The sequence below is a fragment of the Chelonoidis abingdonii genome, chromosome 10 (genome assembly GCF_003597395.2).
Source record: "Chelonoidis abingdonii isolate Lonesome George chromosome 10, CheloAbing_2.0, whole genome shotgun sequence".
NCBI lineage: Eukaryota > Metazoa > Chordata > Testudines > Testudinidae > Chelonoidis > Chelonoidis abingdonii.
In genome coordinates this window covers 66,497,547-66,520,567 of record NC_133778.1, presented here as the reverse complement: position 1 = coordinate 66,520,567, position 23,021 = coordinate 66,497,547, and the positions used below count along the sequence as shown (strand labels likewise).

At 40.0% G+C, this 23,021-nt stretch overlaps 1 protein-coding gene across 1 annotated transcript in view; it reads left to right on the top strand.

Annotated features, from left to right (window-relative positions):
* Positions 1–23,021, top strand: part of CCDC93 (CCC complex scaffolding subunit CCDC93) — a 105,812-nt gene that overhangs the window by 17,551 nt on the left and 65,240 nt on the right. The window contains 2 exon segments of the mRNA XM_032794040.2: positions 17,902–18,002; positions 18,873–18,890. Coding sequence (XP_032649931.1) covers positions 17,902–18,002; positions 18,873–18,890 — 119 coding nt within the window.

Here is a 23,021-nt window from a genome sequence, read left to right as displayed (position 1 = left end):
TTATCATTAGAAGATTTTGTCCAATCTCAGCCATAGTTTGCTCTTGTTTATGATTTCATTGAAGACTGCTGGATGTATGATTTTGGTCACCAGTACAAAGAAGTGGTGATCCTAAAAAAAAAACGAATTGATGCTGATGAAGCAGCTGGGTTTTAGTGGCTACATTGCCTGCTGTTCAGTCTCCTCAGAGAAACTTCCTGCTTTTGTATATGCCCATCAGCAACAGAGGCACAGCTGCATGGGCATAGTCCATGCCATGAATGCCTATGTTCAGGTGAAATAACAGCCAGACATCATCCCTTATACTTTTTCTCCCTTCTGGTCATCGTAATTTATCACAGAAGATCGACAGAACACCCCTCATGAGGTTGATCTACAGAACAGGGTTCCCACTCATACTGTCTTGATTTCATTGCCGTACATCTACATAGTACATCAAATTCAGGATCCTCCATCCCAACAGATTCCATTCCTTTCCCCCTCCACATTCAGACTGAAGACTAGACTCCTGCCTGGACTGAAATCCCAGCAACTGGGATTCCAGAATGTGAGCCTTTTTGCCCCAGAAACTTGGAATGTCCTCAGTGGTCATAGACCTTGATGTGATGGCAGCAACTAGTGGTGGTGATGCACACTTTGTCCCACTTTTCCTTCTCAGTCTGCAGAATTCACAGGCAGGATGGAACTTGACCATGCATCTCTGTTTTTTGTAGATTTCAGGGAATGTTGATTTGTGGAAAGAGGCAAATCCAAGTCACCCCCCCCCCCCTTTCTCCTGAGGCTGGGTATTCCTAATATATAGGCTTGGAAGGAATAGATTTTTATTGGCAAATGTCAATAAACGTTGACTTCACCCAATACACACAAACAGATGAAAAAATATTTCCATCAATGATGATAGAAACAAATAGACAAAGTAAGAAAAATGCTACTTAATAGTTTGATTTAAGGATTTTTTTTTTTGTGGTTTTTGACGTGATGCTAAAACACAACCGTCAACAGTTGTAAAGCTTTAACTTTTGACTCTTAACATGTACTGTCATTCCATAATTGTTTGACCTCACATCATATCCCGCAACTCTGAAAATTTAAATCAATAAAAATCTTAAAGCATAAAAATAAACATTGATATCCATCAAAATTATTAAAAAGAACAAAAATCAAATTCTGCCAAGCCTTATTTATGTAGATAAAATTTTAATTGTTAGACCTTGTATTGGTTCTCCACTTTCTCACACTAACTTGAATGAGTTGGAAGACTTCAATTTCTTCTTATCTAAAAATATTCAAGAACAGGAGGAGGAAGGGGTCTTAGTCAACCATGTTTTATAACTGCTGAAACATTTATTAAAAAAATATAGTTGGAGAAATGTTTTTTTTTTATATAGATGGCCTGTATTACCTCCCCTCTCCCCCATTTTTGTTCCAGGATGAATCTTCCTACAGATATCATGGACACATGTTAAGGAAACTTATGATCTTGTTAATAGCTTTAGAAAAGACCCAAATGTAGTGCTGAAGCTGCTCAACTTGAGCATCTTCTCAAAAGGAAGAGATGGCTTGCCTTTGTTTGTTTTTTCCTCTCCTGCTCCCAGCCCCCACCAATACCGTTTACCCAGTATAAATACATCAGACCACCTCTGGTACCTGTCCTGCACTTGTTGACTGCCCATCAGCATTTTCTGACTTCCTTAGCTTGCCCAAGGTTTATGCCACCCAACTGGTGGTCCGATTGCACGCAGAAAGTTTAATTCTCTTACTGGGAGTGTTGAAATCACAGGCTTGGCTCAAACATGGGTGGACTTTGGATTTCAAACTATTCTCAAGGGAAAAACCTGTATGTTTCCACAGGCTTTACTTTGGATGTTCCCTTGAAATCCCAGAGGTTAGGTAGGTTTCCTATTCTGGAACACTGATCGATGAAGTCCCCAGTCTTGATCTGGTTGGACAGCAGGCAGGACATGCAGCACTAACTCTCTAGGAAAGTGCTGGAAGCTCTGGGATTTGAGGTCACCCAGGGCTAAATATGCAGTGAGTAAATATACTTGTTTGTTCATGGTGACAAAGGAATGGATACTTCTTTATAATGTAGAATCTGCAAGCTCTTCTCCACTAGATTATAGATAACTGCAGCCCTTTAATTTTTAGAATTATGATAGGGCATCTTCACTTTATTGACATGAGTTAGGACAGACCCATGGTATTCTTGAGTAGGGAGAACAGCAACCACATCCGCTGAATACTACTGATATAGGGTTCCATGCCAACTCAGAATAAGGCATTAAAAGAGAATAGTAGGGATTGCCTACCTCTGGATTGGAAGTGGATTAATTTTGTACCATCTCCAGTCACACACAGGAGAGAGACATAAAGGCTGATCTGTGTATCATCATTAATGTTGATTCAACCATAACATTTTCTTGCATACTGTCTTTTCTAGTCAACCATGGTAGGAAGCAGTTTGTGCATTTGTGCAGAAACCCTTCCTTCGCAAAACTAACACTAATCTGAAATACACAGGCCCCTTCCTTTTCTAAGCGAGCAGGAAATTGTGATAGAGAAATCAATTTGGCGCTTATATTAGATTGCATAGTACAAAATGCATGTTCACCATGCAATATGGATTCTTTACTAGTAGAACATAAGACAATACTGGTTTATAGGAGTTGTGGGTCCATAATGCAGAATACCTAGCAGAAATCCTTCAGAGGAGAGAAATCACCAGTTTACTTTGGCATTAGAATTTATAATGCTGTATCTCTGCGTAGGGAGAACTTCAAACAAAAAATCCTTGGTGATATTTAACAAAACCTCAGATCACCAGGTAAGAGCCGTTAAGAATATATTCTTTGCATTTGACTCTCAGCTCCATATTTATCTTTAAATTTGCATAACTTTTAATCAGAATAGACCAAGGTGAGCTGCAACTAGAAGAAAAAATTAGACTTCAGATTGTCCTAAAGTAAACACTTTTTTTTTGGTTTAATCTTAAAATAATGCAGCATTTATCAGTCATCTCATAATTATCTGAACTATTATTTCAATTCCTTGTATAACATGAGCTGGAAAATCTACCTGCTCCTGAGGCTCTTATTTACATAGTAGCTGATCTTAAGCCCTGAGGCTCATTTTATATCTTAGTTTTCTGTTTCTCTTATCATTGTGTAGTAGTCAAGTGCATTGCAGAAATTTTATTAGGACTAGGTATACAGTGCTGTTTTCTGCTAGGATTTCCAGGCATGCCTTTTCCTCTGCTTCTTGCCACCTGTGACAGTGATGCTGAAAGACCTCTTTATCTTTATCTTTACAGGTCTCTGTGTTCTTTTTTTCTGTTGTCGAACTGACCATGACTGACATAGATGGTTCAAAGAGCTCTCTTCTTTTTCACCTGCTCTGTGTAGGACTCTCCTAACACATTGTTAGACTTACAGTTTTTGAAAGTCGTCTGAGAGTCAAGGCAGTTATGATCCTATTGAAGTAATTGCTGCTTTTGGACACCTAAAGAACCACAGTATATAGAAATGCCTTCTTCCAAATTTCGAAGCCCCATAATCTCTGAGACAAAGTAGGCCGATCAATGTTTTAGTCACTCTCAGACGCGACTCCTGCACTACACTTATCTGTGGCTGACTGTATGGGCTACATGGAGCTACAATGGGCCACTCTGCCCCTTAAATGGAATGAACTTAGATGGAGAGAGTACATCATACTGGTACTTCAGTCTGCACTGACTACCTCTACAGTTCCAGACCCAGCCTGAGATGCTGCTCTTGATTCCCAAATCCCTTCGCTTGGACCCATCTCAGTGACCGCTTCTCCTACTGCCCTCCATGGCAGCTGTGATTAACAAGCTCACTGCATCTACCCTTTTCCCCTGTTCTCCAGGGTGAAATTTCTGGGTATCATGAGCAGAGAGCTCTCAGTGGAAAGTTCTAGAGTGTAGAACTCCTTACCACCAGAGAGCAGGAAGACCTCAAGTCTTCGTGAGCTTGGAAAATATTGGCAGAGGTGTTTGTGGTTGGAGGTGGGTGATATTGGAAGAAGGGGAGGCTTTGAAGAATTCGGGGGCCCTTTTTGGTAGAACTTGTAGTTCTTTTGTATGTGTAGATGCTATGACTATAGTGTGTGTGTATTTCTAACTCACAGATATGTGAAAAGAACTGTCAGGTGAAAAAGGGTTTTGTGCTGGCGTGGGTGTAGTGAGAGAGGTTTCATGGGCCATGGATGCTTTTTGTACTGATGTTGTGTGATGTGCTGAGGTTGCTATGGTAAGTTCTTGAGAAGTAAATAGGAGAGTGTTGATTTTTAGCATTCTGATCAGTATGGAAGGTAGCTCTAGACTATGCACAATAGCTGTTCTTTGAACCTCTGTATCTGCTTTGTTTAAACCGGGGGATAAAGTTTAAAACACACAGTACTGTTATGGTCCTGTCTACACATATGTCCCTTCCTTCTCTCTACTATGTAAAATACTGTTGTTTTGAGATTAGACCCTGACTGTGTTTTTATTATATATATTTTTCCTGTGACATATAGCTGTAAAGTGGATTTCTGAGTTATAACTGCTCATCTTGAGATCTAAATACTGATGTTTCAACATTTTTTAGCACTAAAACAAGGACATCTGGCTGCATTAACTAATACCCAAGTAATTTTTGCAATCTCTTAACGTTAAAGCAGGAGACATAGTGGTTAGATGGGTGGCAGGCGAACTGGAATACAGTTGCATTAGGAGATGGCTAATTTACATTTTTACTTCAGTTCTTTTTTTATATATGTGTGTGTATGTGTATATGTAAGCCAGTTAAATCTTAAAGGACAATATTATACTTCTGCATTTGGACAACTGGCATGAATTTAAATGGCTTCTATGGCACTTGCATTGATACCCAGTAGTTTTAATAAGAAAGTGTTTCCTGCTATAAAGCTGCCAAAACTCATCAAAACACTTAAACGCGAGGTGAAAAGAGGAGGCTCTGAGGTATTTTCATGATGCTTAGTGAGCAAAGCTAGAGAGCAGATTCTGGGAATGCCAATGTTCTTCATCAGTCTATCTGTAAAAGGGTAAAAATTGTTTTGACAGCGTGTCTAGGAAGTGTAAAATAGCTCAGATGCTCCAGTTCTATCCTGATGATTTGTTCTTTTGTTTAATAGGTCTGGAGTTTTGTGCTCTTAATCAGAATCACTAGTCAGGAAGACTCTATTTCAGGGGTCAGCAACCTATGGCATGCGTGTCAAAGATGGCACATGAGCCTTTTTTTTTTTTTTTTTTTTCCTTTTCTTTTAATGGCACGCTGTTGCCTGCAGGAGTCCAGCAGGCAGCAGCGTGCTATTAAAAATCCTGCCCGGCACTCTTCTCTGCCCTCTGCTCCCCCTGATTCCCCCCTCCCCCCACGGGGGAAAGGGGAAGAAGCTTGGTCTTGCCAGCTCCCATGCCTCTTCCCATAGTATGCTGGGTTCCTGCCCATCCATCCCTCTCTCCCTGCCTGCCAGAGAGGTGGAGGAGGATCAGCTGATGGCCCTTGCAAGGGAGGGGGTCGGAAAAGAGCAGAGTCAGCATGCTCGCTGCTCCTGGTAAAGGCAGAGAAGAAGCAGGGGCAGGGCCTTGGGGAAGGGGGATGGTGGAAGAGGGGCATATTCTCTCCAGCCCCCTGCCCTGACACCCCCCCCAGCCCTCTGCCCCCAGCCCCACACACACCCCAGGCCCCTGCCCTGAGCCCTGTACCCCCCTCGTACACACCCAGCCCTCTGCTTGACTCCTTCATGACCCCAGCCCTGACTCTGGCACCACCGCACATACCTGCCCCCCACATACCCCATGCACCTCCCACATCCTCCACCACCCTGAGCACCAAACAGGAGTGCCTGCCCCCCCTCCCCGGCCCCGACATTCCTACCTGCACCTCTTGCACCAAATGGGAGCTGCCCAGGTAAGTGCCCCACACCCAAACCTCCTGCCCCAACCCTGATCCCCCTCCCTCATTCTAGCTCCTGGCCAGACCCTTCACCCCCAGCCCTGTGCTCAGTGCACTCCCACCCTCAGCTCAGAACAGAGAGAGGAAGAGAATGGGCCAAAACCAGGGAGAAGGTAGGTACCATGTAATGTGGACAGGGCGGGACCCCAGACCGGTAGGGGGCTGCGGTGTCCGGCAGACCGGATCCCAGGCTGGCAGGGCTGGCAGATGGAACGGCTGAGCTGCAGTTGGCGCCGTTCTGGATTTGGGCTGCCGGACCCTTGCCAGCTGGGTCCTGCCGCAGGTCCCACTCAGCTGTGCTGGCCTAGATGAACTGAATCCCAGAACAGCAGTGTACGATCAACATTTTAATTTAATTTTAAATGAAGCTTCTTAAAGATTTTGAAAACCTTGTTTATTTTACAATACAACAATAGTTTAATTATATAATATATAGACTTAGAGAGACCTTCTAAAAAACCTTAAAATATATTACTGGCATGCCAAACCTTAAATTAAAGTGAATAAATGAAGACTCAGAACACCACTTCTGAAAGGTTGCAGACCCCTGCTCTATTTAATCATGGATCTCTGCATAAAAGGGCATTCTTGGTTGTTATAACCTTAACACACACTTTTCACAACTCAGAGATGGATATAGATTTCATTTTTTTAGAAGGTACACACTATGCATTTTTAAAGTGATTTCTTTTTATATCTATATCAGAAAATGAATGATTGGTTATTTCATTTACCAAAGGTAATTGAAGTAGATATTTATGAAGTCATTAGGAGGTGAACTATTTCCAGTTCAACAAGTTAATCCATTAATATTTGGAGGATTTTCTTGCCATGCTGTATTAGAAGGAGAACATCACCAGACATTTAAATTGTTTTATTTAACTAAAACAACAATGTTGCATATTCTGTTTTTTTCCTTCAACAGCAAACACATAATATTAACAAAACAAGCATATGAATTTTTGAATGTAGTTAAACATTCAAGTTTAAAATCAAGTTTGCTTTTGTTAAAATTGTTTTTATCTAAAATAGTGAAATGAAATTAAAAAAAAAAAACTGTTGGCCAGGTCAACATGAGAAACTTAAAATATTGGTTTCTGCAGCTAACAGTCGTCTTCACCTTCATTTTCCTATTTGTTCATAATCTGGAAAAGAAAAATAAGCTTTCTTGCTTTTTTTCAGATCCCAAACAATTTCTCAATTTGGAATGAATTATTCCAAAGGAAGAAAATATTTTTTCTACACCAGCAGAAGCAGCTACTGCTGTTAAAAGTGAGATTATCACTTCAACAGTGTCTGAATACAAGTGCTTAAGTGACTTCCACCAGTTCACTGGTGACTTTCTTTAAAACATCATCAGCAAACATATATTTCTTGAATGGTTCACCCTTAGCTCTGAAGTTTTATTAGAGTTGGCATTATGGAAGGATGATTGCTAGATGTCCATGTCATAGACAACGCCTTTTCTTAAGCAGTTAAGGTTTGACCCTGATACTGAGTATTGAGAATATCTGCAAGAAAATGAGCTGGAAATTGTGTTTGTCCCATTCATTTTTTTTAATGCTTGTAATTTAACTCTGTCACTGCAAGATTTGTCTTTTAAAGATCTTACTCAGTTCCTTCCATATTTCAACAGTGTCAGCAATAAGACAGCTATTTCCCTGCATTTTGTTCAAGGCTATAGAAATAGGCTTCAGGGTAACTCAGCATATGTTCAGTGTTTCTTTTAAGCCCAATGTTGAGAACTTTGGCTGTGACAGTGCCATCTATTTTTTCACAATTTTGTTCACAAACTGTCGTCATATTAGGCCAGTTCTTGATATAGTGCTCAAAACAGTCCACTACCGAGTTCCATCACACATCTGTGGGAGAGTTAGCTTGGTTCCTCCCACTTCTTTCAGAGCAGCTGCTGCAAAGTGGTTGTTACGGAAGAATTTTGCAGTTTCAACAACATTAGCCTTTATTTCTGGAACACTGACATCATTGGCTAGGAGGTGCATCAAATGAGCTCGGCAATAGCATGTTATTAGCTTGGAACTCTCTTCTCGTCTTGAATTCATTTGCAGCATTTTCTGTGACCAAGCTGCATATCAGACATTTGAATTTTTTTTTTTCAGTTATAGCTTTTATTACTACTTCTTGAAAGTATTCTGCTGTGTGCATTTCCTGATGCATCAGTTGTTTCTGTAGGAAGACATTCCCTTGTGTTGTCACACAAGTACATAAAATAGGATCATTGTGGACATTGCTCCACCCGTCAAGACTCAGGTTAACAATTTCTCCCTCTAGACCTTCTGCACACTGCTCAGTTTCTCTTTCATACACTTTATCCAGCAGTTTGCCTACGACATCTGCTCTGTTGGATGGACTGTATCCTGGTCTTAATGACTGAACCATGTTAATGAAGTGCGGGTTCTCAATCATACGGAAAGGAGAGTTTGCATAAACAAACCAGGCAATTTTTCATCAATTACCTCATTTTGTAATCTGCTGGTTCTTATCTATGATTGTTTCTGGATGATGGAGATTTTTTTCTTTTTGCTACAGTGATATACTGTGGCTATGTGACATACAATGATAGGATTTCAGTCACATCATGTAAGATAATGCCAAAACTATAGAAAACGATGGTGACCTTGAAGGTGGATAGACTTCAGAATCCTGTATGTTGAGGATGGATTCTCCTAAGCAAAATAAGTCAATACAGTTATTTAATTATTACCATACTGCTCATTTAGTATTACTCATTGGATTCACTGACACTGAGTACTACTTTAAAGGTGAAATTGTAAAGGGAAGATCTGCCTATTTCAGCTATTTATTTTTTATCATAACTGTATCTAAAATGATAGTGCCATAGAGTAACAACTATATTTTTTACTCAAACATGAGAATTCAAGAATAATCCAGAAGGAAGACAGGCAGTCCTTATGAAAGAAGTATGAAATAAAAAAGTTAACCAACCTGAAAATCCTGCATGTTCAGACATGTTCCTTTCATCTTCAATGCAACTTCTTCCTGAGAAGGAACAATTTGCATGACGTTTCATTCGGGCAACCAGGCCTTGTGTTTCTCTGTTGCACTGTTTGCATTTTGCACCAATGCCTGCGTTACCCACAGGTAGAGAAACTTAATTAAAATAATTCCCAAACTGGGTCTTTTACGACCTGCTGCCATTGTAGGTTTTCCCTCCTAGTGAGAGAATGGTATGATAGATCTCAAATCAATGAAGGCTACACTCAGAAAGACCTCAAGACTTCTGGAATATGCTGCTTTTGTTTCTACTGCCTATCCCTCCCTTCTCACATTTATCTCCATACTACTTTTACTTGTCCAGATCTATTCATCTATTCATTGAAAGTTTTGGAACTTTTCACTTTTAGAGAGAGGTAAGGAATTGACTCTGTTTACACAAATTTCCAGAGGGACAGTAGGGCTGAGGTCTGTTATTTTTCACCTCTATATATTTATTTCAAAACATTTTTGCTATTAACAAGCATGTTGTCTCTGGAGAGAGACATCTGCAATTTGAAAACTGCAAAACTAAGCATCCCTGATGGTATGTTCTAGACTGAGCACTGAGTCATATTGGGTAGATAGAAAGATTAACCTAAATAGTCTATACTGAAACCCCTGGAACCCCATTAAAGTGGGTCCCTAATCCATGAACTATTGGAACTCATTTACAAAACTTTCCTTAAACATTATACGATTATATTGTCTCATACTATAGAATTAAAATATATAATCCCTGTTCCATGATGAGATAGTTTTAATTGTTACATTATAGCTCAAAGATTGTTTTTCCTCAAAAAGCATTTTATAAAAAAAAATCAGATTTAAATAAAAAAAATTCCAATTAAAAAAAATCAATGATTTTTTTTATCGACCCTGTTCTTAATATGAAGTAATGCAGAAGTTGCTAGGTGTTAAATTTGGTGTGGTTTCTTCCTTTAAAACCATACTTTTGATCTTAGCAGATGCAGAAATGCTTTACAAGTTGAAAAAACAGCTATATGTGCTCTACACAGGGCTCCCATTATCCCTTACTGAAAGCAGCCTCCTGTGGTGTGAAAAACAGTAGTCGTTGAACAGAGCACAAGTGACGTAAAACAACCATTTAGGACAGCATGTCATGAAGAGTGCTGTATCCAATTGATACTGCATAGGGGAGGCAAAACAGAGCTGCCAGAAATGAAATTGGCCAAGGCAGTGGGATACCTTCGCTGTATTAATAAAGAGAGTCATGGGTTCTTTAGTAATTGCAGATGTTCCAGGGCTTTGGTTTTATGTCTGACCTGACATATTTGGAAAGTATGGATACTACTTCTAGATGTCATAAATATGCTGGCAAGACTGTGAATAGTGTATTAGGATTAAGGACTAGATCATAGCTCTACATTGTATTTAAAAAAAAGGAATTTTGTTACCTCACCTAATTCTGAAAGATTTTGAGAGGGTTTGATTTTGTGTGTGTGTGAGAGAGCTTCTCATAAACAGTGCCATTGTAATAAAAGGCTGGAGCTAAGACAGTTTGGCTTGCAAAGTACTGCTTGAGGTTTCCCCATTTTGGAGACTAAATGCAATTCATGGTATCAGGTTAGATTTGAGTGCATTGAAACCAAGGTTAGTTTGTAGCAGCTGAAGTGGGTACAGCCTACTCCTGTAAGAGGTAACTTTTTTATAATGGAGATTCTGCAAACTTCCATTTGCACCTCTGCAGTTCCTGTTGGTTCCTGTGAAAAATCTCCACATTTCAGAAACCAAGGTTAGGTGAGATCGGCTTCAACTGCATTTCCTTGCATAGAGCCAACTCTGAATAGACACTCTTCTAGGCAACCAGAACAATTAAACTGAGTTCTTTGCGGCAGACTGATTTTTTTTTTTTTTTTCTTTTCTTATGTTGAAAGTGTCAGGGTCTGCTCCTCTATCTCTAGAAGATTAAAGGCCTGGCTACACTTGCAGATTTAGAGCGCTTTGAGTTAAACCAGCCTTCATAGAGCGCAGTAGGCAAAGCGCTACAATCTGTTTACACTGACAGCTGCAAGCGCACTGGCGTGGCTATGTTAGCAGCTCTTGCAAAGGCCACAGAGAGCAGTGCATTATGGTAGTCATCCCAGCATGCAAGTGGCTGCAATGTGCTTTTCAAATGGGGGGCGTGGGGTGGAGTGTGTTTGTGTGTATGTGGGGAGAAAGAGTCGGTTTTAGGGGGGCTTAGAGCATGTCAGCATGCTGTCTTGTAAGTTCAGACAGCAACAGACCCCCCTCTTTCCCCCCCACCTCTCTCTCTCTCAAACACTCAGCATTCCACAGTAATGGTTACTTTGTCTTGGAGTAGATAAGCATGCCGGCTGTCAGAAATGGAGCTTACAAAGGGCATATCCACATTCCTGCAGTGATTACAAAACAATGGCAAGAGTGGCCAGTTGACTTAAGGGGATTATGGGATGTGACCAGTTAATTTAAAGGAATTATGGCTGATCAGAGTGCAGTAATGCAACACCTCATCCACACTGGTGCTACGGCACTTCAGCAGGGGTGCAGCAATCATTTTTCCACTTGCCAAGATGGAGTACTAGCAGCGCTGTAGCTGCGGAGTCAGAGTGCTCTACGTGCCTTGCCGGTGTGAATGGGTAGTGAGCTAGGGTGCCCATGGCTCCTCTGTTGCGCTATAACTCACAAATGTAGCCAAGTCTTAAGAAAGGAGGGAATGCTGCTTAGTTTGATTCAGTTTGGTAATACCCTGTTTTGGTCATAGTACCTTCCAACTGTTGTAAAAGCATAAGTATGCAGTTTTGCAGTTGTAAATTATCCTGAATGTATATTACTTTATTTACATAGCACTTCTTAAGCAGTAATGTATGCATGGTATTTTATGTCCTTCCAGTTCATAAATTATAAACTGTTTGGGTTAAGGGATGTGGGACTTCTCTACATTAATACGCCAAAATGCAGCCCTGTGACTGTGTATTAAAGAACTGTTTTTAAAGGGCGTTGATAGCAGTAATGTATAGCTTCTGTCATTGTTTTTCACTTAGTGGGATAAACTTTTCTCTGTTACACAGGAGTAAATTTGGAATAGGTCCATTGGCATTGTTATGCTGGATTTACACTGGTGTAACTGAGCCAGAATCTGGCCCCCTGTGTTCTCTTATACCACAAGCCACTTTATAATCTGGGTGGGGAATGGGAACTCCCTGTTTTCTTCTGGTTTGTTCTTTGGGTCTGTTTTTGCATTGTGTTTGTTTAGAACTCAGCTTACAGAACACAGTCAGGTTTTCATTGTGCATCTGCTCTTGTCCCAATAGTTGTGTATGAGCTTAAGTGACTTGGATTGAGCCAGTTGTGCATTGTGCAGCCTCAAACAAGTCTGCCTCTGTGGTTGAATCCCCGATCCTCTTCAGCTGTTACAGCAACAAGCAAGAAATGAACAGTAGTTCCTCATTTTCGCTCCCACACACTTACTCTCTCTCCTGGGCAGTATGATCACTCCAGGATTAATCATTTTACCAGGCTTCAGCTGACCTGAAACAGTTATTTGCTTTAGACAGTAGCAGTCTTAAAGGGACCCTATCAAATAGTTTAAGCCCAAAACTAGACTTGCTTGAAAACTCTCTCCAGAGGGCAATAGCATTTAGTTTCTAACATGCCCATTTGTGTGTCAGGAAACTTTAAGTGCTTGTAACAACTGTGTTTATACATGATACTGATATTCTTTGCTGGGGAAAGCCCTCTGCAAGGAGGACACTTGGATCAAATTAGTTAACAAACCCTAATGTCATTACTGTGCTGCTTCCATTGATGACAGAGGATGTAAATAGTGTGTTGGCTTGTGCTTAAGGGAAAAAGGTGAGGGAAATTTAGCATTGGGCACAAGGAGAAAGGCAGAAAAGTAGCAGGCATAGAGATGTTAAGTCAAATTCAGATGGACACAAATGAGTGTTGCTCTGTCAGTGAAAGCCTGAAGTGGCACCTACTTACACAACACTTGAATTAGGCCAGTTTTCAAGATTCTGTGGCCCCAGTCCAGCAAACTTTAAGAACATGAGTGCCGTCTGCAGGACTGGAACTAAGAGTAGAACAAATAATGAGAAGTAAAGAAATGAAATTTCAGCTCTAAAAAAATTAATAAAAACCCCTATGCTAATTTGATACACAAGTAAGAAATTTGAGGTTATAGTTCCTGTTAACTGGATCCGTTTACACATTTGTAGTGCACTGTTAAATTTTATAACTCAATGTGTATGAAATTCATTATTGCTGTAAGATCCATTTTTAATCCTTTTTTATAATAATGAGCTCTGCACCTTTTATACTTGAAAAAATCACCTACACTACATTTTTAATCATCTCCTTTCAAACACACAACTTCGGCATTTGTACACTTTTCAGATGCAAAGGCATTTGATTGAGACTTCTGGGCCAAATTCTTCTTAGTTGTACTATTGGAATTCCATGGATGACAAAGAGTTTGCATCAGTGAAACTGGGAAAGAATATAAGTATTAAGTACATGTCACATGTGGAGGTCTTTTAACATAAGCCATTTGGGAATATTCCATGTACAGAAACAATGCCTGGTACACTTCTCAATACACCTCTACCTCGATATAATGCTGTCCTTTTGAGCCAAAAAATCTTACCACGTTATAGGTGAAACTGTATTATATTGAACTTGCTTTGATCCACCGGAGTGCGCAGCCCCGCCCCCCGGAGCACTGCTTTACTGCATTAGATCCAAATTCCTGTTATATCGGGTGGCATTATATCGAGATAGCGGTGTATCTGAAAAACACCATTTTATTATACTGAACTCAGAGGTCTAAGTGGAATTGTACCAAATTGGTCAAAAAACTCTCTTCAGCTAAGAGCAGTCATTGAAAAACTAATCTCAAAGGTAAGTTTTTCAACAAGTTATCAGTGCCTGAAAGTAGGAGCTTTATAGAAGAAGATGCTTCCTCAACTAAAACTAATGTTGCTACTATGGAATTATAACCCTTTAAAAACGTACTTTATAGCTCCTGAGTTGCTTGCCTCATACATCAGTATGTTCCTTACTGCATAAATTACCATCCTGTGGCTTCTTCACAACACTCCTTCTGTAGAACGGCTTCTAAAGGTGGCCTATGAAATTATTTCTTTTAAAATTGGATTTGCCTTTTTTGATCCTTTATGATGTATAAATGCTTGAAAGGTAGTGTTTACCCTCTCCTCTCTTTAAAAAACAAATTAAAAAATCAGTGTGTTTAACCTTGGAAATATCAGCTCTTGTCCTCCCTGTTTTTTAAGGTGTGTTTGTTAAATCTTTAACAGAAACTTACTGTGCGAACTGTCAGTTGATGATTAAATTGCTGTTAACAAACAGCATTGCTACTGGATAGCCTGTTCCTCTAAGGGCCGGAGGCCTGGGTCCAGCTGAGAATAAGACAAGTGTTCCCGGTAAAAAGTTGCAGGAAGGGGGTGGGGGTGCGGTGGAAGGGAGGTTGCAGAGGAAGGGACAGTTTCCTGTAGTGGTCACTGGAGAAAGGAGACCCCAAGTGAGAAGCCTGTAAGTTGTGGCTGGATAGAGAGAGACCCTATTGGAAGTTTTTCCTTTTGTGAGTTTATTGGTCGTTTTGGACAGTAAGCAAAGCCTGGAGGCAAGGGCTAAAGACTGATTTAGGCATGACTGATAATTCTTGAGGCTGGGGAGGAATGTTGGTAGCTTACAAGCATCTTAAGCAGACTGGTTTAAAAACCTTTTCTCTGTCAGTTGGTTTTTTTAATTATCCTGCTGCTTTAAGACATTTAATTGGTTCTCCAGTTATCATAGGCTGAGTCTACAGTATTGCCTTGTTTGTTTTATATTGGAAACTGTCCTGCTTCCAGCCATTAGTGGCCAAGTATGTAGCTGCCTCTTGACATAGACAAGGAGAGCCAGAAAAGTGAAGCTTACAGTAATAATTCCCACCAGAGCAAACTGTAGCTTTCCTGGTCTATGCTAAGCTATTTAGGTAATTGAAATGGAGGTGCATTCCCAGTGTAGATAAGACTAAAGAAAATTGGGACCTGTAATTTTCCATCTTTGCAACTTCAGAGGTTGGAGGTCTGTCACTCTTGGTGTCCCCCCCTCCTCCCCCCCNCTCAGTCCCACCCACCCCCGCTCAAAGTATCATTAAACAGCACAGCAGTAAAAAAAAAAAAAAGTGCTGTCTTCACTCTAGTCTCCACTGTTGCTACCATCAGTGTTGCTGGTAGGTGTCTTATGGAGACAAGACTGTAGAATCTTGCAGGCCAGACAACTTGAGTTTCTAATGCAGAAAATGAGCAGAATAACCTTTCTTGCAGGGAAGAGAGCCTCCCAAATCTTCATTCTACATGATTAAGTAGTGGGGAAAAGTCACCTTTGCAGGTCATCCTTGTGTCCTTGCACTGGACTTTGTGGGAAGATATCATGTCCTCTAAAAGAGGATCAAATAAATGTAGTCACTATTACTAATTCTTAATATTCCCTTTGCCAGCCTTCAGTCCTGGCCATGACCATAAATTTCATTTAATATTCCCCTGGAGTACAGCGGATAGGTCTTTAGTCCATAGTTTTAATAATTAATCAGGATGACCGAATAATCTTTTCAATGGAACTAGAGCTGCTACTGATGAAAGATGAATGTGCTGTGAAATTGAGATTCTCAGTAAGTAGTTTTAAGTTCATCTACACAATTATCTGATGCTTAGACTAATATTTATGGTGTATTTGTGCATGCTATAATTGCTATGATGAATTCCAGTCCTTAGCATAGGTTGAGACAGGGAGACACCTGATAGTAAAAGCTCTCAAAAGTCCAGATCCAGTGACTGGAAGGAGAAGCTAGACAAATTCAGACTAGAAATAAGGTGTAGATAAAAGTGAGAGTAATTGGCAACTTACTAACAGATTTGGTTGGTTCTTGCTCACTTGAAGTCTTTATAAATCAGAATTTCTAAAGATATGTTTTACTTTATCAAGAAGTTATGGGCTTGATGCAAGAGTTGCTGGGTGAAAAACTTGGTCTGTGTTACACAGAAGGTCAGACTAGAAAATCTCTATTGTCTCTTCTGGCTTTTTAAAATCTTTGAAGCCATCATCCCACATGATAAAATACCACATCCACTAGTTTTCCTGATACTGGCTAAGTATGGAAAAATACTAGACTTGCTTTTCCCTGTGTTTAACATTTAGTTGCATTACCAGCCTCAAGCTTTCAAACATCATCAATCTCATGTTTTGGAGGGGCCTAAAATTTATGACACTTGTAAAAAACGGGGTGGGGTATTACCTTTCTGGTCTTGGAGCCTTTAAGGTTCATGTTTTCAAGCTTCTCTGCAACCATGAGGGCTAGGGCTAGAAATGTGCATTTTTGAGAGAGGGAGGTGACTCGCACTTAGTCAACTGACTCTGCTAGCTGAGGCTTTAAGAAAAACACCAAACATTACAAACCTGGCAGTAAAATCAGAAGAGTTGACAACACATCTTTTGATCTGTTTTTCCAGTATTTTCACTACCCGTAGTACTTGTGGATCTTCATTTTTAATGTTTTATAGAGATTTATAAATCACTTTTTAAAAACTATTGATACATGAGACATTCTGCAACTGGATTTGCCTGTCCCTGCACCAAACAAATAACAAAAATAGCCCCATTAAAAGTGCTTCATATCCTGGTTCCAGTAGTTCTTTTGTTACTTCCCTGAAGTACTCTTAGGTCTTTGTTATACGTAAAAGTTGTACTGCTTCATTATACGAATATAGTTTTAGTATAGCCCCACAGTGTAGTATATTTGTGCTTATACCGGTATAACTGTTCCCACACAGGAAGGAGAATAAGCTATTCTGGTATAAGGCATCTTTGTATTGGTATAACTACATCCACACTAGGGGTTGTACAGTTATAACTATATATCATTTAAAAAAATCACCCCACCCAATAGTTACACTGCTACAAAGCTTTATAGACATGGCCTCAGTGATCCTGCATGGTACAGTAGAACCTCAGTTACGAACACCTTGGGAATGGAGGTTGTTCGTTAACTCTGAACAACACATTACGTTTCTTTCAAAAGGTTACAACTGAACATTGACTGATTACAGCTTTGAAACTTTACCGTGCAGAAGAAAAATGCTGCTTTTAACCCTATTAATTTATATGAAACAAGGACAGACAGTTTCCTTACCTCATTAAATCTTTTTTAAACTTTCCCTTTATTTGTTTTAGTAGTTTAACACAGTGCTGTACTGTACAGTATTTGCTTTTATTGGTCTCTTCTGCTGATGGTTGCATACCTCAGGTTCTAAATGAGGGGTGTGGTTGACTGGTCAGTTAATAACTCTGAGATTCTACTGTATTTAGTGCACTTCTCTCCAACTACTAGTTAATTGTATCAAACATTCTTCAACTTAGTTACAATACTGCATTGATTAATTTTGGTTGATAGAATGCTGGGAATTTTTTTCCTGCATGCTTTTTTTTCTTAAAATATAATAAAATCCGTTTCCCCCTCCTATGTAACTGGCTAAAGGAGCAGTAATTAAGTAGATAATTCCCAGTCACTGAAGCTGTCTGTTTAATTATAGGTTTTTTTCATTTAAACAGGCATGTTTTGGTTTTGGCCATCTTTTCAAATGTCCTTAAAATGGCAAATTGAACAAATTATGCCTTTTGTGAAATATTCATGTGTAAAATTAGAAAAAAGAAAGAAGAGGGAGAAAGAAAAGAGGTGCTCTAGGAAGCCTTTTAGGTCTAACTTGGTCAGGGTATACAAACCTAACTGCAGAAACAGAATTCAAAGCCACATTGCGTGGATGGAGGAGGTGGGCTGTTGAACGTGGGATTGCTCATTATCCATTTAGAAAATAAAATCTTATTTGGAAGAAGTTCTTGACATTCTCTGAGTTCGTTTACTATCTTGCAGGAGGTTTATAAACCCCAGAGAAAATACAAACGTCAGGCTGGAGCAGAAGAGCTGCTGGATGAGGAGTCTAAGGTTCATGCCACACTTTTGGAATATGGCAGGTTAGTGGGTCTCTTTAGCGTCAACTGTTCACTTTTCCTGATGTGGTTCAAATGCTTTATGTTGTATAAGCCTTGCAACCTAGGTTTTTTTTGTTTGGAACCCTTTCATTTTCATGCAGACTGCTCAGGTTTAAAGAGATGTTGGGTTTCACATTTTTAAGTTTACTTAAACTATAAACACTTTGGGGCAAGGGCTGTCTTGTTGATATGTAGAGTGCTTAACACAGTGGAGATTCATTCCGTGAGTGAGGTCTGTTAGCACTACTACCATATACATAATGATGATTTATCGTACATGGTTGATCTCTGCATGTAAAAAGAATGGTCTAGATTCCTGACACTTCTGACTAGGTTGAGACTTTCAGCTGTGATCTTTAACCAATGTTGGCTTTCAGGAAGTGATTTCTGGAAGTCTGAAAGAAAGGGGATTGAAGTGGCAGTGGGGTTATTGTTTTTTTGTTTTGAAATGGTGAAGATGTGGTTAATACCTCAGGAGACTGAATTGTGGCTATAGCACTGATGCTGCCCGTGCTATGCGAACAAACTTCCAGATGAAGAGACACAAAGCTAACTGAAAATAAATATTTGCAAATATCTGTTGGCTTTTTGAAATCTTTCCAGTTTCTTATGAGATAAATTGGAGGTGGAGTGGGGGGAGAAACATCTTCAGTATTTGGGAAGAAGGAACTGGGATTACTAATACCTTGTTTCCAACTTCTATTTCTGATATTTTCTTAGCTTAATAATACTTAAGCCTCCCTTACTAGATGACTTTTCCGCTGTGATCTCTTTCTAAGTTCTTCAGCTAGTATTGAGTTTTATCTTTCTTCCTTCCTTTATCTCTTTTTCATCCCTCCTCTCCTACCTTAGATTTACTGACTCTTTACTGTGAGTATTTTCCTTTTTGTTCCTTTTGACTTTTATTTTAAGGCAGCAACGGTGCCCTGAGTTGGAGCATGCTTTGTAACATTTCCTCTCGTTCTCTGTGTATTTCGCAATGGCAGCATGGACTAACTAACATTTTCTTTCCTGCTCATTCACAATAAGAATGGAATAAAATCTGCAGTATGTTTTTAACAGAACTTTAAGTGTATTTGGAATGCAAATATGAGAAAAGACTCTCCTTTCACTCAGCACACATGCTTGCACCTTTGAATGCTGTACATAAGCTAACCAAAGAACATTGTTTTTCAATGGATTTCAATATTGATATTAAATATTAGCAGGCTGGCACGGAAAAATAAGTATTTTCCATTGAGTGTAAGTGGTTCTAATGGGATCTCTGGATCTGTTCAGAACACTACTCTATCATCACAATCTGTCTAGTGCTTCAAGAAATAAGATGCCTATTGTGTACAGGAACTCCTCACTTAGTCATCCTGGTTAACTTTTTGTTTCAAGGTTAAGTTGCTGATCAGTTAGGGAACATGATTGTTTAAAGTTGTGAAATGCTTCCTTCTAACGTGTCAAGTATCAGAGGGGTAGCCGTGTTAGTCTGGGTCTGTAAAAGCAGCAAAGAGTCCTGTGGCATCTTATAGACTAACAGACGTATTGGAGCATGAGCTTTCGTGGGTGAATACCTACTTTGTTGGATGCATGTAGTGGAAATTTCCAGGGGCAGGTATATATATGCAAGCAAGAAGCAGGCTAGAGACGTCTGTTAGTCTATAAGGTGCAACAGGACTCTTTGCTGCTTCCTTCTAACGTCCTTTGGCAGCCGCCTGTTTTGTCCACTGCTTGCAGGAAGAGCGGCCTGTTGCAGCTAGCTGGTGGGTGGTTGGAACCAGGGTGGACCAACAGCCCCCCATCAGCTCCCTGCTCCCTAAGTTCCCTGTGCAGCAGCTGTACCTCCCACCACTGCCATGTGCTGCTCCTGCCCTCTGCCTTGGAGCTGCTCCCAGAGACGCCTGCTTGCTGTACAGGGGAAAAGGGGAGGCTAATGTCAAGGTGTCTCTCCCTCCTGCTCCTGCTCCTGCTCCTGCACCCTGCTTACTCCATCTTCCATAGAGCAGGGGGAACACACCACGGATGGAGGGAGGTTCTAGGCAGTAGCTGCCATCTGGTCTCAGCAAGCTGATTAATTAACAAGGCAGTGTACTTAAGCCTGGGGTCAGCTTCTTAAAGGGGAAATGCCCATTTTCTCTCTCACACAGGGTGTGTCTCTCTGTCTGCCCTCCCTCCTTTCCTGCTGCCTTGTAGAATGTTAACCCTTGAGGGCTCAGTCAATTGCTAGTTCATTTAGCAGTAAGGCATTCCCTGGGAAATATCCCACCCTCTGACTCCTCCACCTCAACGAAGCTTCACAATCATCATCACTGTGTACCAGTATTTAATAGTTTGTTTAAAACTTATACTGTGTGTGTATATATAGTCTTTTGTCTGGTGAAAAAAAAGTTCTCTGGAGCCTAACCCCCTCATTAATTCTTATGGGGAAATTGGATTCGCTTAACGTGGTTTCGCTTAGTCGCATTTTTCAGGAACATAACTGCAATGTTAAGTGAGGAGTTCCTGTATATAGTAGCTAATAATTCTGTAACAAATCTAACATTTACAAAAACTGTGCGCCATAATCTTGAAATGACACAGCTGCACATTTGTGACTGAAAATGAATACATGTTCCTTAACTACTGTGTTGAGAAATCTTGCAATATGCTTTGAAACAAGTCAGTGGGAGTTTGTCCAAAGGCTGCAGAATTTTGCTGATTTCTAATTGAAATATTCCCATGAATCTACCATTTTTAAAAATACCTTCTTGAATGAATAAAATTGCTGGCTTCTCTCTGAAGTTTTTTTCATTTGGAAAACTTCGTATTTTAAAAGGGCAATTTTTTTATTTAGTTTTTTGGTGGAATTAATTATAATTAGTTTTTAATTACTTGTGACTTGTAGCCGCTTCATTCATAATGAATTTTGTTTTTACTTTTATAAAGAAAAATGTTGCAGTTGGGAGTGGTTCTATTGCATTCCATTAAACATCTGTCTTTGCTACACTCCAATTTACTATTGGAAAATATTCTTTGCAATGATCTAAGCTAGACTTTCTTTTTTTTTTTTTTTTTTTAATGAAATACTAGTTTCTGCACCAGTTGGTGGCACTCTGCTGGGAATGATTTTGACTTGTGTGCTAGCAGATTTTTCCTCCTCTTCTCCCCCTCCCTCCCCCCGCGCTGCTGTTAGGACTGCCCATTTAAATCCTGAGAGAGTTCTGGATTAGATCAGCAGATCTGACTCCAGCAGGCAAGAGTGAACAAATCTCAGGAACATAAAATTCTGGGCACTGGTGTGGCTTTTTTAAATTAAAGGAAGGTTTTGGTGTTCTTCCAGGCCCACTACATTCAAGAATCTGAATGGGCAGTTTGAAAGATGGAGTAAACCAAGGAAACTTTCATCTTGTGGATGATCAGTAATGATTTTGGCTTAAATGTTGCAGAACATTTAGAGGCATGGTCAGGACACACCTAAAGAAAGAGGAACCAAACTGATGGAAAGAAACAGATAAAACTGCAGCACAAGGAGGTTTAAACTAGGACTTTAGAGGAAGGGGCAAGTACTGAGAGAGCAAATAAAAATAGAGATGGACGGGCATTGAAGGATAAAAAGGTCTTGTAGTGGAAATGAAGTTTTTGTTAGATTCAGTCATGAATTAATGAGAACTCATGAAACAATGTGCTTGAAATACAAGTTTTGTTAAAAAGCTCATGTACGAGTTCAGTGAGCTTCAGTAGGAAATTAAAGGAGACTAGAGGCATGAAGTTTGCAGGGTAGTGGGCATGGCTGGAAATTTGTTAGACTGATCGTTTGAGCTGATATTAGCCCCCTTAATTATTACAGTATGTATAGCATGCTGTTAGGAACTGAGGAAATTTAGGCTGATTGATAAAAAGTGAAGGGAACTTGGAGAAAACTAGGAATATTGCAGAGTTGTAATGGATTAAGTATGGATATCTTGCATAACGCATTATAACAGGAATATGTTATGAGACTGCTGACTGGAGAGAACCATGTTTGATATGGCACAGTAAGCAACAAATGAGGACATGTGATATGTACAGAATTTTGGTTACAGAGAAGATCTGAAACTCTGGCATAAACTGCGTTGCATTTGATCAGAGAAGAAAGTGTGTGTGATCATAGGTCTGCATTGAACCTGCCAGCCAAAAGTGGTGGTAGTCAGAGGAGAAAGATTAAATATATAGTAAAAGTTGTTGAGGAAAATAGGAAGCAGAAATCAGAGTTTAATAGACTAAGGATGATTACAAAAGCTTAAGTGCTAGCAAAGGGGCAAACATTATAAAATTTAAACTGGTATTATTAGGTATAATATAGGATGATGTAAAGTAAAATAAAATAAGCAGCCGTACTTAAGGAATGAGACACATTCCACAAAGGTGTAAGTGGTAACCTTAAATGTTGTAAGTGCCATAATAGTATTGGAATGGACCATTGATCCCATTCCAACAAATACATATCAGACATAGCCTGATTCAATTACTGTACTATCTCTATACAATAAGTTAGTCCAAACTAATTCGGGTGTAAATTCTAGTTCCCACCAGCATCTTGCACACTAAGTGGCCCATGTGGACCCTGCTGATGCACACTAAGGGTATGTCTACACTATGGGATTATTCTGATTTTACGGAAACCGTTTTTTAAGACTGATTGTATAAAGTCGAGTGCACGCGACCACAGTAAGCACATTAATTGGCGGTGTGTGTCCATGTACCGATGCTAGTGTCGATTTCCGGAGTGTTGCATTGTGGGTAGCTATCCCATAGTTCCTGCAGTCTCCCCCACCCCTTGGAATTCTGGGTTGAGATCCCAGTGCCTGATGGGGCAAAAAGCATTGTCACGGGTGACTCTGGGTACAGCCTCACCCCTCCCTCCGTGAAAGCAGCAGACAACCGTTTCGCGCCTTTTTTCTTGAGTGAACTGTGCAAACGCCATAGCACAGCAAGCATGGACCCTGCTCAGCTCAAGACCGCAATCGTGGACGTTGTAAACACCTTGCGCATTCT